The sequence below is a fragment of the Solenopsis invicta genome, chromosome 8 (assembly GCF_016802725.1).
Source record: "Solenopsis invicta isolate M01_SB chromosome 8, UNIL_Sinv_3.0, whole genome shotgun sequence".
In the NCBI taxonomy this organism is placed as follows: Eukaryota; Metazoa; Arthropoda; class Insecta; order Hymenoptera; family Formicidae; genus Solenopsis; species Solenopsis invicta.
In genome coordinates, this window is record NC_052671.1 from 16430948 (window position 1) to 16450582 (window position 19635).

General features: G+C 29.1%; 1 protein-coding gene across 5 annotated transcripts; it reads right to left on the reverse strand.

Annotated features, from left to right (window-relative positions):
• Positions 1-8548: 8548 nt before the first annotated feature.
• Positions 8549-15949, reverse strand: LOC120356842. Of its 5 annotated transcripts, none has more exons than XM_039452388.1 (5): positions 15688-15943; positions 15198-15297; positions 12546-12905; positions 12097-12227; positions 11011-11751 (listed from the first exon to the last, which is right to left on the reverse strand). In XM_039452388.1, the coding sequence occupies exons 2-4, from the start codon at positions 15289-15291 to the stop codon at positions 12136-12138; spliced, it is 546 nt and encodes a 181-aa protein (XP_039308322.1). In that variant the 5' UTR covers positions 15292-15297; positions 15688-15943; the 3' UTR covers positions 11011-11751; positions 12097-12135. The 5 variants fall into 5 exon arrangements, 4 of the variants coding, with proteins under 4 accessions (XP_039308320.1, XP_039308319.1, XP_039308322.1 ...); XM_039452387.1 differs by having other exon boundaries at positions 15486-15941; XR_005575313.1 differs by lacking the exons at positions 11011-11751; positions 12097-12227 and adding exons at positions 13053-13291; positions 13830-14071 and having other exon boundaries at positions 12780-12905; positions 15486-15949.
• Between the last annotated feature and the right edge of the window lie 3686 nt (positions 15950-19635).

Here is a 19635-nt window from a genome sequence, read left to right on the forward strand (position 1 = left end):
TTAAAAAATCTATGAAAGAGATAACGCAATTAAAATACGAAAGATTTACAATCGGAATACAAAAAGGTCTGCTTGGGACGCATACAGACATTTCTTATAAAAGATATTGCGATTGTCCATCAAGCTGTAGAATGATATCGATGACAAAGATACTCGTCCTGCCGTCAGAGATGTGAAAATTCTCCATGAAAACGTTATAGCGTTCTGTCTGTTTAGCGATGTAAAAAACATAGTGAGTCACAATAGTAGAGTTATCTTGAATAAATTATATGTGTCAGAAAATTATGTTTCAGAATAACAATAAATTTTAAAGAGTACAACACATAGGCAACATTAAGGTGAATGTCCCAATTAGTAACCATGTCCTAGTTAGTGACCAGGTACGTATATTTATTTGAATCGCAAGAAAATTCTGCAATACAAATCGCCAATATTAACTTATGAACGTCCTAATATCAAAATAGTACATGTTTATATACATGTTTATCAGTTTTCTCTTTTATTTTATTATTTTAATCAGATTAAAATTGGTGCGCGTTATTATTTCAAGCAGATGGCACGTGTATTGGCCATTGGCTTGTAAGATACATTAAATTCATGACGAACTTGTGTTAGTCAATGTATATATTTAATTCACATAATTGATAAGAAATAGTGATCACTTATATTATTTGGACATAGAAAAAATTAACAGTAAGTACAAAATGTACAAATGTACTACAAGGCTAATTGTAAATAAAATAATCGTGGGGTCACTAATATGTACCAAAAAACGTACGTGTCAAAATAGTGACCGACTAGATAAAATAACTAGAAATAATGTGGTTTTTTTATTTGCATTCACAAAATTATTTGTTCTTATCGAGAATTGCATTTTTCTCGTATCTAGATCAATTTTTGCATAAAAGTTGCAAATTTATTTATTTTAATCTGTAAATACTTGACACTTCGCTTGAAGTTCACTAATCGAGACAAACATTCGTTAATAATTGAAACAAAGCAAAATCGTATGGTCACTAATAGATACATTTACATGTAGCAATATATTTGTTATTTACAGTCTGTTAAGAGCGTGGTCGACCTTATTCACAACTGGTAAAAGTATCGCTCTCAATTTTTTGTGAGCCGATAGAGGAAACTTCTGTCTTCGATGCACTTTGAATAAAGATTTAGTAGTTGTTAATCTTTTGTAAGAAAAATACAAATGCCATGAGTGCCAAATACGCGACGCGCTACGAGGCTGTGTTTCCGTGCAGCTATCCGTAAGGTCCGAAAATGTCTCGAGATATTACATGCTTGTTGAAATTGACCAAATTTGTTTGAAACTACTTTATGCTCGTATAGAACATTCGTCAGTAAAAATTACGATTCATTAAAGTCTCGATTGATGTTCTAGCTCGTGCGCCCAAGCGAGTTACTTTTTCACATGTTTTTCACTTAACAGAAGTTTCTTTATTGTACTACGGCATTTCATGCCATGAGCATGGATATGAGTTCGAATAGTTATACATATACGATATATCTAAACCTTTTGGCTTCTATTTCGCTTGTTCTTGACGCCGTATTAGGCCAGGATTCCGCAAAAACAAATTTGCGATTATTTTATCGTTTTTTTTATTCAATTTTCCTATTGATCCACGTTCCGGCAAATCATCGACAATTTTTGTGAGGATTATATCGCTGAACCCACTTCTGCACGAATTGTTTTGACTTTCCCATATATTTAATAATCGCTGATTGCGATATTTTCGGATCTTACGGATGGCTGTACAGAAACACAGCCTCGTGGCGTGTCGCGCATTTGGCACTCATGGCGCTTAATATGTTTTTCTTACAAAATATCAACAGCAACTGAATCTTTCTTCAAAGTGCATCGAAGACGTAGATTTCCTCTATCGGCTCACAAAAAATTGAGAGCGATACTTTTACCAGTTGTGAATAAGGCCGATCACGTTCTTACTTAACAGACTGTATTAAATATGTATAGCATTATAAAATTATTAGCGAAAGTTTCTGTTGATAAATAATCTAGCTTTCCAAGAATGAAAAGGATTTTAATTAAAAACAAAGTTTTATTTATTTAAATCTCATCCAAATTTAATAATCTTACTTGTTCATTAATTGGGACATTCACCTTATCAACTTAAAATATAACAAGAGCGTGAAATAGTTATAGTTAGAGCTTGTGTTTCTCGCATGGTACCATCAACTTGTTTCCGAGATAGGATTCAAAAGACTGACATTTCAAATAATTGTTTCGTTGTCTTATATTGAGTTGTGTTCATATTATTGACATTTGAGTTAATTTATATTTGAAGGTTTGTTATCACTATTTTGTAAACTTTTCGATGATATTAAGATATGATTTATCTAATAGCTCGGTGTCTTTTATAAGTTGATACTTCAATTTTGCTCGTTAATATAAATCATTTCGGAAACCAGCCGTTTGTGATAATTGGTCTAAGTGATGATTACATTTTCCCAATCGAAATTATGGTCACATTGAATGATGTGATCGGAAATAACTGAATGTTTATCGAGAGCTAATTTAATGTTATTGCAATGTTCTTTGATTCTCGTTTTTAGCCGTCTTTTTGATTGATCAACATATGAGGCATCACAATTTTTGCATGTCAATCTATAAACAGTATTATTATTTTCAAAATGTAGAATGCTATCCTTCTGTATTTTCACAATTCTATTTAATTTATTAAGACAACGATATCCCAAAGAGTAATTATAATCTAATTTTTTAGTTATGGTTTCTGTGACACCCTGTATGTGCGCCATTATCAAGCGAACAGACATGTTTCTTTCTTTAAAAATAAAGAGGTTGTTATGGATTAATTTTTTAAATCTACGATTGATTTCGGTGAATATAATGTCAAGGATATCCATTATTTCTAAGTCTTTTGATACACAATTCAATATTTTTTTTTTATATGTGGAGTGAGATAAAAGTAACGCGTAATCTATTAAGTTATAGATTATCCCCACTTTTTGACACCGGAAGTGGTTTGAGAGATAGGAAAGTGTGCGTCCCAAAAATGTCTCTTTCCGATACCAGTCAATTCTAATGTGATTATTATCAACTATTACTAACAGATCTAGGAAATTTAACGATCGGTTCCTTTCTTTTTCTATTTGTGAATTTTTTCCGTTCATGTTGAGAATTAAATCTCTCAAGGATTGTGTCAATTTTATTTTCCAGAGCTATAAGAAAAATGTCATCAACGTATCTAAAGTATGTCTTTATGTTAAAATCAAAGAAATTCAGTATATCATTCTCCAAGTTCTGCATAACAATGTCCACAATGACGGATGATAATGGTGCCCATCGGGATGCCAAATACTATAGTTGTTTATATGTGACTCCATCGAACGTGAAAAAAGTAGATGTGAGTGTGAATTTTATCGCATCTATGAGATCTTCTTTGAGAATTCTTGTATTCAACTTGATAAAATTCCATCTCTTATTAACCCCTTTGATGGCTGACTCAATAGGGATGTTCGTAAAAAGAGAACTGATATCTAATAAGAAGAGGACCTTCGAATTATTGATGTAATTTTCATTAATAATTTTGTATAAGTCGAATTGTTAATATGATTTCTAGTTTTATGGATGCTATTTATGATTATGTCTTGAAGGAAAAGAATGTAACGCTGTATTTACTGAAGAAACTATGATTTGAAAGAGATAATTTTCTTTGTGTATCTTTGGAAGTCCGTATGCTCTCGGTAGTGAGGTGTCATTTGTCCGTAATCCATAAAAAACACGTTTAGAAATAAATTCGTTCTCAGTCTACTTTATTAGTATCACATTGAGTTGTTTTTCTATCAATTTTGTTGGATTTTTTTTCACTATTGAGTATGTGTTAGGGTCACTTAGGAGCTCTTATATTTTAATACGATATGCGTTTTTATCTAAAACGACCATGACGTTGCCTTTGTCAGCTCTTGTGGTTGTATATAAGGTTTATAAATCAATTCTAATTCGTATAATGCAACGGATTTACCTCTGATAAATTCAAAATTTTTTAGTCAATGTTGACATGACTCTCGGTGATAAACTTATTAATATAGGTTGCGAAATTATTACTATTTTCATGAACCGTTACTGTGTAGTCTATGAGCGTGATATTATTAATCTAACCTGACTTCTTTTTGTTATATAGCCCATCAAATTTGTTTTGATAACGTTCAGACACTCGTTTTCTGAAATTATTAAAAGAGCTAGTGTGGCGCTTAAATAAAGCGTTCCAAATATAAGCTGATAATCCATTGGATAGTACGTAAGAAGTGTGTAATAATATTTTGTGAGAAGAGTTAATTTGTCTGTGGAGGTCAAAAATCTCTATGTTTAGAGTGTTAGCAATAAAATGTTGTGTATTACTTTCTAATTTGTTTTTAGATTTATAATAAAAAAGAAGATAATCCTTTTTAAGACATTTGAGATGGGCAGGAATCACGTAAAATCGTTTGCACAGTTTCAGAAATTGTAGTTTTGATTTCCCTCAAATTATTTTGTAATAAATATCTCGACGCCTGAGCCGTAGAAGGTGCTATAGTAAATCGAGAAAAACATGAAGAACGGTCTATGTCAGAAAAATAACGGTCTATTTTGCGCGAGGCGTGAAGACGGGTCTATGTAGGAATGCTTACGAAGTACGGTTTACGTCAAGAAAAGCGTGAAGAACGGTCTATGTCGCATGAATTTGCAGAAACGTCTATGTACCACAACATTTATTTCTCATAAATTTTGTAGTGGTATGGCTGACAATAAGTGAAGGAAATGAAGAAAATTATGAAGAAAATTTTCGTACTTGTGTAATTGAATCAAACAAATGTTCGAAGAAGAACTACCCTCTGAATAAATTGCACGAAGCAATTGAGAGTTGATTGAGAGTTTCGACTCATTCTTACTCCATCCGTTTTTTGCCCAGCGGAAAAACATTTTACGACCGACTGTTGCCAACCAAAGATTGGCAACAGTCGGTCGTAAAATGTTTCATGATCAAAGAACACGCCGGTCGTGCCATTTGATTGATAGTACACAGATATTCGACAGAAATTGAACTTTGTACTAAAACGAGACTCAAATATCGATTGGGAGATACGGGACAAATGCACATCAGTAGCGATTATCTCTTATCTGAAAAAATCCATGTTAAATCGATAGTCGCATCTCTTGAAGTATATTGTTGACGCTTTTCTGTAATACAGATTGGTTCTCCCGCTGTGCTTACTTCATGAGCTATTGTCATCGTGGAGATCGTGTTTTGATAGTTATCAAGAATTATGTTTGTATCGAGTAAATTTATAATTTATAATATCAAAAACTGTTGAGGCGTAGCGCGCGCCTGTTTTGCAAGTTACTACAAGAAACTGAAGATTAAGGTCAATATTGTTGAGAGTGATTTTTATAATTACGTCCGTTTCGAATATTTGTTTAAGATAACATCAACTTATCACAAAATCGCATTCTTATATCAACGCGATTGCTAACAGATCTGACAAATCGATTAAAAATATCGACCTAAGAGTTCTTAATTAATATTTAGTGCCTTTAAGTTTATATTAAATGATGCCAGAGATAACTATTGAACGTTTCTAAATCGTTTTTTTATAGAATTACATTTGTTATCATTAGGAGTGGGTACTATTATTAGATATTGTTACTAGATATAAATAGAATTATCAGTTCCAGAGGAATGTATTATAATTTTAAAGAAAGAAGAGAAATAAACTAAATACAAAGATCTTTTCTGTATAAAACGTGTTAAACCTGAATTAGTTCAAAATTCTAATCAATCGTTGTTGATATGCCATTTGACTCTGGCCTGTTGAAAATCTGTGATATCCTTCGGTTCTATGCAAACAAAAGCTGCGATCTTTGAATTCTGTGTACTTAGGAAAACGAAAGAAAGTGAAAGCATTAATTATGATTAAACACGATTATTTATTAATACGGTTTATAATTCTATCACGGTTAATTTATGTGAAAAGCACAATGTAAATTAAAAGAATAAAACTTAAATAATAGTAGCATTGTTATAATAGTTGTAATAATTGTTGAACAAATGCGATAAAAGTTTGCTGCAATGTAGAATCTAATGTAACAATAAATAATCTAGTGGGAAATGTTACAGTGGAATAAATCCATTTAAAAAATGGAGATTGTATTTTATTTCCTTAACTATATAATTTTAAGCAATATAAATTCTTTAAACTTTTTTTATATCGTATATTGTATCAATGCGAGTTACATAATTCGATAATACATCATAATGCAACCATTGAAAACATTAACCAGTTCAGATAATGCTACTCTTGAAATTTCAAGATTTTAATTGATAAGATTATATTCAAGGTTATTTAAACTTGGCACCGTTATTTATATATAATTTCGATAAAAGAGTTTATTGCAATAATAATTTTATTTTTATAATTTTATTTATAAAAAGCTTGTTTCAAGACGCTACTTTTATCTCCATCATATCAAAATAAATCCTCTCATAAGTTGGCAGGACCAAATCAGCAGAATCGAATGCGACCTATCAGAAAATTTAGTACTTATTTATTACAGAATAAAAGTAAATAAATAGCTAAATTAGAAAATATTCATAAGCTTACATTTACGTTAAAAAGTTTTGTGATATAAATAATAATTGTACCTATACAATGCTATTTGTGTTGAATTACTGTGCATAATTTTAATGCATCTTTAATGCTATAAATTACGAGTTACTCCACGCTATGATCTTTTCGTACCGCAAGTAGATAAAATGGTAAAGGGAGATAAAGTGGTAAATAAGAATTCAATTATTCCTAAATTTATATTAATTATTTAAAATGTCTGAAAGAACAGTTACAATTCTGTCAACTTATACTGGTTAATTTTTAACGTAATTACTTGACTTAACAGAATTCTCGCCTCCGACCGAAGAATGATGTTATGAAACAAATTTGTTATCTTTTGTACGAATTTGACTACTCTCGAAAACCCGGGCTACAGTTAGGTACACTGAGAAAAAAAATTACTTGAAAGAAAAAAATTTTATTTGCTTCAAGAAAAGTATTTCTTTGAGGGGTCCTAGGAACATAATTACTAATTTCAAGAAGCAGTATTTGCTTTCTGGAAGTAATTATTTTCGAGAATGAAGGAAACATTTACTTGCATCTATGCAGATATTTAATAGAGTTAACAAAATATTCGTTTAGACGCGCAGAATGGGTCTCGGCTCCAAAATAAATATTTTGTTCGAAAAGACATATTTAGTTGAAGCAAGAAAACATTAACTTGCATCAACGCAGATATTTAATAGGATTCACAAAATATTTATTTAGTTACGGACAATGAGGCTTCACCGAGAGAAAAATTATGATTAAAATTAAGAAATTTTTTCTTTAAACATATTTTTTCAAGTTGAAGTAAAAATACTTTTAAGAAAAATAAAAATTTATTTGATTTTAAGAAATGACGTTATTAGCTTTTACTAAAGTAAATAAATTATTTGTTCAAATTATTTATTTAATTTAAATAAATAACTTTTTAATTCAAAGAAATACTGATGGAATTATAAGAAATAATTTCTTTGTTTTTTATTTAAAAATATATTTCTTTCATTTAAAAAAGGATTTTCGTTGCCCAGCCAAATTATTTCTTTGATTCTAACGAAAAGAAATAACCAAGAAATTTCTTTACCTCAAAGAAACTTTTGCTTGACCGTATAGCAATGCACAAATTTGTTTTATACAAACAAATTTTCTTTGATTCAAAGAATCTTTTCTCTGGGTGTTAGGTGTAAAAGAAATATTATGTTGATAACCACAAATATTCAGTATTCAGTATTCATAAAAGGAAAAAAATTTATTTATATCAATGCAGATATTTATGAGAGTCAACAAAATGTTTATTTAAATGCGCATAAGTAGTATCCGCCACGGAAAAAATTTTTAGTTGAGAAAAAGACATATTTAGTTGAAGCAAGAAAACATTAACTTGCATCAACGCAGATATTTAGTAAAATTCACGAAATATTTATTTAGTTACGGACAATGAGTCTTCGATTTAAAAGAAATATTTTCTTGGAAACCAGAAATATTCAGTTAAAGCGAAAAAAAATTTATATCAATGCAGATATTTAGGAAAGTCTACAAAATATTTATTTAAATGCGCATAATTAGTATCAACTACGGAAAAAATTTTTAGTTGAGAAAAAGAAATATCTAGTAAAAGCAAGGAAACATTAATTCGAATAAACGCAGATATTTACTAGGATAAAAGAATTATTTTTTTGAATATGTAGAATGGGTTTTCGTTACTCAAGAAATATTTAATTGAGGAAAACAAACATTTCAAGGAAAAATGAAAGAAATATTTATTATAGAGCGCACATACATATATAAATATATTTACTATATTTATTATAAAACAATATTTTATGATTCGTCAAATAAAAATCTCAGCTAAAAAGTATCTACTACATATACAAAAAATGTTACATAAAAAAAAGAAATAAGTATCTTTTTTTACTGGAACCTAAAATGAAAAAATTATGTTCTTTATGCTGAAAATAAAACTCTGTTTGAAAATATCTGTCAAATAAAAATACATAATCAGATACCATTAAAAAACGTTTATAAACATTATTACATATATTATTAATATATGAATTAAGAGATCAATACTAGAATATAAATTAAATATTAGAAAATTTCTTATCACAGAATAAACCCTCACATTATTTTACTTACTCTATAAAACAATACATTAATACAGTCATATATCTTAAAAGTATACAGGCATATAATGTTTCCCATTCGACATAACTTTAATATAATAATCAGTACAATCTAAGAGATCTTTTCGAGAAACAAAACCCCATTTCTGTGTCTCATTTACTTCAAACGCACAAAAATGTCGATTGTAACAGACTGTAATCATTATAGTATATAAAAAGAAAACATGTTTTGACGGACTTATAATAATATATTTAATTTTTGCAAACGTAGATTCATTGTCGTTACTTCGTATACATATTACAGAATTTAAATCATATTTATTCCCATTTATTATTATCCATGTTATACAATCATAATCATTAAAACTGTCGTGGGGTAAAAGATTTTGTAAACGGCCATAGTTACTTATTAAATGCAATTTCGAAACGATAGTTCCAATAGAAATATCATCTGTAAGACCTTGATTGCAAAGAAATCTGTAGCATAGTTGGAGTTGATGTTTTACAGCTAGTGTAAACGAAGAATTTACTCGTGTTTTACATATCTTACTATTTTCTTTTATTTGCATATGCTTAGCTTCAAATCGTGTACATGTCATGCTCTTTAAAGGTCCATACGTGCGCATAATTCTTGGGTAATGCAATAAATTATGATGTTTATATTTTATTGCATTTGTAAATAATTTTATATGTAAAGAAAAATATTCAGAAATAAGTACTTCCAACAAATCAATAGTTTGTCTATTTATAGTGTGTAAGAAAACAATACTAACAATTTGTCTTAAAATTAAGTACAATTTCCAGATAGCATTATCAACTGGGATAAGATCTCCAATAATTAAACAAAGATTTAGAACGAGATATTTCATTTCGGAAGCTAATATAATCAAATATTCTTTTTTTATTAAATTTTGCTGTATTACAGGAATATTTTCACCAAATGAGGTATTCTTAAAATATCGAAGCCTTTCATTAAAAACTTGTAATGTTAATAGTTTATTTGTTATAATAAAATTTTTTAATATTTTCCCAATATCGTAACGACACACATCTTCTAAGAGATCGTGCATGGGATCAACAGAAAAATTTTCTGCGACATGAAAACTGGGAATATTATTAAAGATACACTCTTTGTCTGTTCCAAAAATCTTTTCCTTACAGTGATTTATGTAAGTGGTAATCGTTCGTATTAGATCCGTGTTTTCTCGTAATTGTTTCTGAATATCTTGTTTAGAAATGAAACAAATTCTGCAACAATATGATGAATTAAAACTTCTGGAAAATCCTAATATAGTATTCAATCCTAAATTATCTCCCGCAATAAAGCACAATTTGAAAAGTATTGTTTTCACTTCCCCGTTAATTTGAATCTGTATACCATTTACTTCCAAATCTGTTATAATTTCAATAACTTTTTTAAATATCGTCTTATTTCCCAAACGCTTTTGATCAACGGAATGATGGAGTTGAAATAGAAAAATATTTTCTAGTCTACTGGAATATTCTTCAGGAATACATGGAATTGTACAGTACATTGCACCAAGCTTATGTATACCCTTATGCGAACCTAAAGGATTATTAATTTCAATATCATCTGAAAATAAAATTAATGGTAATACAGTTGTACAGTCCAAATCTTTTACAGTAGACTTCCAAAACGCACTTTGAATTATTGAAGTAATTATATTGTTTTCATTTTTACATTTTTCAATGTATGCAGTTATTGTGGAGAAAACGTTTGGAATTTCCAGAAATTTTTCAAATACAATTTTTAAAAGTACAATACTAATCTTCGTATATGTTAATGACTTTTTCTTTTTGTTAAGTTGACTAAATATTATTGATGTATCTATTGTTATAGTTGAGGGCATTATTAAACTACCAATATTCTGTAAATATTGAAAAGTAGAATGTTCAGTTTTAAAATTATTAAACGCGTTTTCTATCACCTGCAATATGTCTTCCAAACCATCAATATTGTTATATTTAATTCTCAGTATTGATAAGCAAATGCTATTATAAAATAATGAAATAGTTTTAATGATATCGTTAACAACTTTACGGCTTAACGTTCCATAAGCATATAATTTTGCTACAATAAGAGTAGCAGCTTTACTAATTTTTTCTTGTACTTGTAATATATTCATGTCATTGCTTTCGTTACAAGTACTTGATATAATGTCAATAATACTACTACTCTCTTGCACCAAATAATCATTAATCGAGTGTATAGTGAATTGTAAAATAGATTTTTTTTTTTTTCGTGTACTTTTAACCGTACTAACGTATTGCACATGCTTCGAATTATTGATATGATTAGACAGAATATGCCTTTTTAAGAAGTATATGTTGTTATAAATTTGTGAACAATTTTCAAAATTGCATTTTACTGCATTGCACATAAGTGGCTTATGTCTTAATTTTATATGGCACATTAAATAATCTATGGATAATAATGAATGGGAACAAAAGAAACAACGCAACATCTTACATATAATGAAATAAGTGGAAAATGCAACAAAATTTTAAAATTTTACTACTTGCAAACTCAAAATAATTGGAACAATAATAATTAGAAATAAAATTGCATTCAAGTGGAATAACTAGTGTAGTACTCGAAAGGTGTAATATGCATGACGGAATCTACTGTCTACATTAATTGTTTCTTATAACTCATTGTCGTTATTTAACATCTTTATAATGTGTTCAGTACTAGGTATTATTGTATCTCACTTGATTGTTAACTTATAAATACATTTTTGTATAACTAACCATAAGTGTTCACTTGCCGTGGGATACTGTAACTGAAGCACGTGGAACGTCTTGAAGCAAGCGTCGACAGCTTCCACAGTTGAAGGTGTACTGTACAACACGTCGTTAATGCATAAATAAGAAGTGCTGATTTCGTGCAATGTGTGTCCAACAACGATAATGTACGGTTGAATAGTTTCAATTCCTTACACTTCTTGACGTAATCTTCTCTAAGTTTAGTAACATCACCAGGAATCTAAAGTACGATTTATAACTTGTATTAAAGTTTTCAAAATAATTTGTAATTACAAATATTAGTAATATTAGATAAAAAGGAACGGATGCAAAAACACGGATGGAGCAATATGTATCCCATTTGACAATGACTGCAAAACATATTCTTATATTGGATATTACAAGGATTGAGAAATGCATTGAGAAATATATTAGTGTTAATATTTAAATAAATATAGATTGTTTTTGTTATTATCTGACCGTGCGATACCCGAGACAATACAAACGCGAAACGAAGCATGCTAATTTCTTCCAACCAGGATATATGTCTACACAACTTAATACTATTAATGTTTTAAATACTAACCACTGCATGTTTAATAATACTATCTTTTGCATCATAAATTTATGGTTTCCAAAATTTGTTGTTACATCGAGTCATTTTCTTTGGAGGCAGCAAATGAAGCAATATCATCATTTGTAAAGCGACCTTGAAATCTAAGACAATGAAAACATTACAATACGTACATCTTCTTGGGAAAATGTGGAAAAATTTGTACTGAAATCTATATATATATATATATATTGACCACTTCTTTTATGAAAAGTAGAAATAAATTATTGAAATTGTTTAAACAAGAAATAAAAATAACTGAAAATTTTATTGTTGAAAACATTATTGAAATTCGAAACAAAATTATTGAAAATCATAGAAAAGCAATGAAAAGTACTAAAAAGGCAAAAAAGAGAAATATGCATGACAACTATTGAAAAAAATTTTTTAAAAGAAGGTACAATATATTCAAAAAAGTTTACCTTCGTTAATGTTCGTATCTTGCAATGTTTCCATCAGAAATTGTAACTGATCATCTTTCTGGTTTGGTTTTACACAGTTTGTAAGACGATGGAAAAATGTATTCCATTTATCTATTGTTAATGTTTCTTCATTTAAAGCCATACGTTTAAAGTCATCAATTATTAATGAATAACCATGTGGATGTTTTAAAATGGACCATGTAGTAAAAATATCATATAACGTGTTTTCTTTCGACTGTTCAATATTTACTTGACGAATGTTAAACGTATTATGCCAATGTTGGAGCACAAGTTCCCACGGCATTTGGTTATTTTGCAACCAAAGTATGCTATCTTGTGCCTCGGGATCCTCTATCATATCTATGAAAGAATAATTTACACACGCAAGAAACAAAATATAAACAAATTGAAGAATAAATTGTATCAATATATGTACAAATATTTTAATAATATATGTACATAATACATGTATAAAATATGAATACACAACATTTTGAGTTATCTTACTATTTTCATCAGAATTACTTGTTGAATGTGTTAAATTCATTGTATTTTCTAATTTTTTTGTGGCCAATCTGCGATTTCTCCACAAGTTTAATATTTTACCACGTGCTGGTATTGATTTTTTTTAAAAGCTTTAAAAGGAATCCTTTTTAATAGGCGGTACATAATAAGTACTTGATACTTCCGTTGGAAAATCAGCAACGATTAGATTCGCTATCTTATCAGCACTTTCATTACTTAGGCTAAATAAATAAAAATAGACTATATATATAAATTTAATAAGAGACAAATTATAGGCTCATAATTTTAAAAATTATAAATTGATGGAACATGAAAACCAAAACAAGGTCTTTGCGTTAATTTGTATATATATACATTTTAATAATCAATTCTAAATAATAACAGTGTCAACCGTAAGATCAAACCTTGAGAACCAAGAACAAAAACCTCACATCACATACCGTATTACAATATTTGCAATAATTATTGAAAATTATAAATATTATAACAATTGTTGAAATCAATATAATTATAAGAAATTAATATAATTGTAAGAATTATTGAAATTAATTGTAACTATACTATTTATATTGTAATATAAGCTCGAACAGCAATATAAGGTTTCTTCTTGGCAGATGCTTTGATCCGAATATATCATTAATTATATCTCAATAATTGTAATAAATATCGAAAAACAGTACAAGATAGTTTTTCATCTCAGATTTACATCTGCAGCGGGTGCCGGTAAAATGTAAAAAGATATTTAAGTAAATTTTGTACCGTCCAAGACGATTCTCTACGTCTGTGACAACCATGTCACAAATCTTATTTCTTGTTTTTTTGGATAATTCTTTTTGTCTTGCGTACGCTTTCATTATTCGCTGGCCTGCAACGCATTCTTGTAAAATATCTTTCACTGGTCGTAAACGAAATTCATTTGATATCAAATTTGCATATGCATTTTCTTCAACAAGTTCATTTGCAAGTACATGATCATCACTTTCTTCATTATCATTTATTTTCTATAAATATACAGAAACGATTTTTTTTCACATATAATGAATATTTTAAATATGAATATTTTAAATGAATAGGAAAAATCAGTGTTATCTGTCTAAGGAAACAGGCATTGCAAAATACATAAAAATAGCAATAAATAATAAATAGTCGCCTGATGAGCCCAATGCTGTTCTTATAATGATCAATAATATATATTCAATAATAATATGCAATCAATAATACAAGTATATGCAATCAATAATATTCAAGTTAAGCACAAAAAATAAAAATATATAAAACAACAAATAAACATTTCGTTGAAATACTTCTCTTTAACATATTTAATTAAATATAAATTTAATTGATTTAAACAAAGTAATTTTGTGAATTATAAAAGCAAATGTCGAAATAAAAAATTCATAGCTTTGAATTTAAGGTGTCTAACATAATAAGTGTAGGAAATAGTTAAAGTAAATTAGTTTAGAGAGAGATATTCAAGGAAAATTTGATATCCAAGATAGAGAGAGATATCCAAGGAAAATTTGATTGTGGTTTGAACACATAATCATCATTAAAAAATACACAAATATAATAAAAATATTATAAACAAATATTAACTTAAGGTTTTTTTTTGTTTTGGTACATCGTCATTATCTACGGGATGCAACGGATTTTTTTTAAAAGTTTTTCGCCAGTAAGACAAAAAAATTGCCCTTGGCCCAATAAGTGGAATTAGTTCCGCAATCATTTCTTCCGACAATGCTTGTAAAATATTTGTTGTGATTTTTTGTTCTGTTAAATAAACGTGTATATGTATGTACTGTTTATATAAATATCAACTTCACCTTACAGGCTGCTTGGTTTAATTGTTTATATTATTAAAGATTCCAAACGTATTTTACGAAAAATCTTTTCTTATAAATATGTACACATATGTGCATACATATACGTACGTGCAGATGTGTGAACATAAATAGCACTCATAAATAAGCTGTACAATGCTTTTTGCTTACATTAGTTTATTACTTACTATAATAGATATATATATCATAAAAAATCATTAAAAAATTGCAAGAAAACTTTATGTTTTACAAGAACATTGTCAAAATACTTTTGAGTGCTATTGTATACGCATCATTGAATACTTACTTTCAAAGACGGGAATCAATTCTTGTAATTGTAGACTATGTAATATCTCATTCATGTTCTCATCTGGCATGGTGTTTGGCAAAGTATCTAGCATAGATATCTAAAATTTTAATCTTATAAGTTGCACAATATTCTCAGAAACTGTGCGTAGATGCGTATATTTGTGTGTGTGTGTGTGTAGGAACGTGCGATATGAACATTGAGATTCTTATACGAAAAAAATATAATAGAAACAAAGAAGTATTATAAAAAGAATCTTAGCATTATGTAATATTGCACATTACATACCTTTGAGTTTGGTAAATGCAATAATTGTTTAATACAAATTGCAATAATTGTTCTGCACACCGTATACACTAACACGTATATATATTTATATAAGAGAGTAACACTGACTTTTTCGCAAGAGTACGTTGCGACTCACTGAAGATATAACGCAATGTGACAACTGCGGATCGCGACTAGCAACAGAGATAATCAGCAATCTCACCTGACTCGAGCGCCTTCGTGTATCATTTGTTATTCGTGCCTAGTAACAAAGACGTTTGGAATCAGAGAGCCTTCATGTATTATATACATTTTTTGATCACAGTATATGTCTGCTTTGATCCTAGTAAATGTGGTCTTAATCTTTGCACATATTTCATTCTCTCAACGAAATATTTCCACTGAGCGCGTTCACGCGTCGCGTCAGTCCGAATTAACCAATCAAAGCATTTAATTTATCCCATCTTATTGCCGTACAATAAAATGGGATGCTTTGATTGGTTAATGCGATTGATGCAACGCGATGCGCTCAGTGGAAATTTGCCATTAGAAATCGGCCAAAGATCTCGAAGAGAGACAGAATTGACAATCACATTAGTCAGTCGGCCGAATTCTCATGCAGATACTAATGCTTTGACATTGAGCGTTGATTGAGAAATAGATAGTGGATAGCAATGATGCTATTTATTCTATCACATTTATTATTGCAAACAAATTATTTCTTTTGTTCAACAAAATATTTCTGTATTTCCGAAAGTTTCTCACTGCAAATACATGATTTCTTACGTTCAACAAAAGATTTATATATGATAGCATTGTATTCTAAATCAATAGATTTCATATTGCAAATAAATAACTAATTTCATTCAATAAAATATTAAATAGTTAAAAGAATTGATACATTCCAAGAAATCAAGTTTTTTTTTTTAAATAAATAATTTCTTTTGTTCTACAAAATATGTTTTTAAGTGTAAGTATTTAAAAATACATTCAAGAATATCAGGTCTCTTATTGTAAGTGAATGATTTTTGGCGTTCAACTAAAAAATTAGAAAGGTTTCTCACTGCAAATAAATAATTTTTTATGTTAAATAAAATATTTATTTAATAGTATGTATTCTAGCATACAAAATTTTGCATTGCAAGTTAATGATTCATTTCGTTCAATAAAATATTTAAATGAAAATATTTATTTATTTCAAAAATTTGAGATTTTAGTATAAGTAAATGACTTATTTCGTTCAACAAAATGATTATTTGAACATATTTATTTATTACAAAACATAAAATTTCTTATTGCAAAATAAATATTCTTTTCATGAAACAAAATATTTATTCAAAAGTACTTTAATTCATTCAAGAACATCCGGTTTTTTATTGCAAGAAAATTGTTTCTTTTGTTTAATGAAATATTTGTTACAATGTGATGCTATTTATTTATAAATTCTGATTTCTTATTGTAATAAAATCATTTACTTTATTTTAGTGAAGATATTATTTATGTCCTAGAATCATTACTTACAAGAACGAAATCGAAAAGTATAAAATAAATTACTTAAGAAAATGAAATATTTATTTACAAGTGTACATAATTTGTTTTTGTGAAAGAAATATGTACTTATATCTAAGAAATTTCTTTCAAGAAAATGCGTTTTCTTGTTTCAAGAATATTTTTTCTCAGTGTACTGTCGCATATGCTCTTGCGTATTAGTATGTACGATATTACGGCAAAAATTCTATTATTAAATTATGCGGTAAGAACTTTTCAAAACACTATAAATAAGTTTATTTTCGTTAAATATTTTGGTTTTATTTTTAGTAATTTTGCGTGAAAAGTACGTGCTTGGGCGGGGGAGAGGTTCCGCCCCTCTCCCGCACACTTTCCCGTATTTTTTCTGACCTAACCCATCCGTCTCAGTCGGGCCATTAACGACGGGTCCATTAACGATGGGTCCGGAAGAGGATGGGTCATAATTTTAAATCTAACATCGCAACGTGGTCAATTGGATACCCTTGGCCAAATTACAACTAAAATAGGGTTGGATTGGATTAGAAAAAATAAACTCGTGGAAATGCATCATTTACAAAAGTTTGGAATTCGAAGTTATCCGACTGATTATCTGACATACACTAAACCGTAATGAAACTAAACAGTAAACGAAATCAAAACAACGCATATTTTCCTATTTATAGACTTTTCACGCTTGTACTAAATGGTCACACAGAGCAAGGTCCATCACCCCCCCCCGTTCTCTCCCTTGCCAAGGGAGCGAAATAAGTACACACACACACACACACACTTGACAGTCCTCACCCTTCCACACTCATCCCGTCATTAGTGAACCAACTGTGACGGGGAGGGTTAGGTTGAAAAAAATACGATGAAGGGGTGCGGGGGAGGGGCGGAGCCCCTCGATTTTGAAAACTTCAAAACACTATAAATAAGTTTATTTTTGTTAAATTTTTTCTGAGTAATAATGCTTGAAAGTTACAGTTCATTGTAGCTTTCAAGCCTCACAACTCGGAAAGTACTCAATGAAAATAAACTTTCTTGTAGAGTTTTGGAAAGCTCTTGACACCAGCTATTAGAGTTTGGAATCAAAAACAGTATGTTCCGTTTAAAAAAATTGATGTGACTTTGACCTGAGCTTGACGACGCCATTCGAGCTCAAACTAATAGTACTGTCTTATGTCCCCCTTGAAACCATACAACTGTTGTCTAAGACATTTTCTTTGAAAATCACTTACTTCGAAGTTATTCGAGGTGCCCTCTTAAAATAAGACACCCTATAAAATAATAGTTTTATTACTATTTTCTATCATTTATACTTTTTTAATTATTTACTCTCATAACATATTAACATTTTATAAATTATACATGTATATAGGGCAAAAGTTGAAAAATCAAAACTAGCAGAGTTTAACCAAAAAATGTTACCATACAAATTGATAATTAACTCAAATACCATAGTAAACAATCTTGGGTCTTTCAATATCAAAACAAAAATAAATAAGATATAACCTCAAATTGTTACTTTCTTGTAAATCCCAGATTACTTAAATTCATTCATTACTAAGTATTAATGCAATATTTAAGAAAACTTGTTTTGAAAATTATAAAGAAAAGAGAAGGGAGAATATCGTAAAATAATTAAATAAATACAGGACGTGACATAATTTATAATTTGCCGCAGAGGAAAAGAAGTAGCATTCGTGAGATAGAAATCAAAGTATATAAACAACAAATATCATAAAAGCCATAAATGATAAAAGAATCACAAATTAATAGTATTTTGTAGACCTTACACATTAATAAATGCAACAAGATTTGATAAACATTTAACAAAGTTTATTTAAAAAAAAAGATTTTTCTAAATAATTTCTTTAGCTTAAAAAATAACGTTGTAATATAGTTTCTTTGCTGCTAGTAAATTTTATATAAAGAAAGATCACAAAGCTTGCAAGATTCGTAATACAATTAGCTTACAATTATTTCCCGTACATAACTTAATTTATACATATAGTGAATTTATACACATTACGTTACATACTAAGTTCAATTACATTATTTAAAAGCACATTCCATTTACATTCCAGGCTTTCATAAGCTAAACTAAAATTAAAAAATTAATATCTAACATATACATTAGGCAACATAATTATCGCAACACTTATTTATACCAAAATTTTGCAACTTCAAATAATCATAACTTCGTTAAAATCTATCGTACTTGAAAGTTTCTTTTTCCCCCATTTTAAAGCTCAAAATCTTTACTTTAAGTTGCACCAAAGTGCATTTGGTTAATTTTGAATACTAGCAAAATAGGCGCGCGCTACGCACGCGATACACAACTTTTGATATTATAAATTTACTCGATACACACATAAATCTCGATAACTGTCAAAACGCGATCTTCACAATAACAATAGCTCACAAAGTAAGCACAGCGTGAGAGCCAATCATGATTACAGAAAAGGGTCAACAATAAACTTTGAGGAATGCGACTATCGATTTAACATGGACTTTTTCAGATAGGATCGACTTTCTTCCTTCCGCCGTTTTTTTAAAAATAAGGACTTGTTTTGTTTCCAAACATTTACATAGTTTAACGCACTCCACGGGAAGGATAAATTTTTTCGTAAATGTCACGGTAGCCGTTGTAAAATTTGGA

What these genes read in the sequence shown, in the direction of transcription:
- LOC120356842 (XM_039452386.1), bottom strand. Translation starts at nt 11,230, where the DNA reads ATGTTGCGTTGTTTCTTTTGTTCCCATTCATTATTATCCATAGATTAT.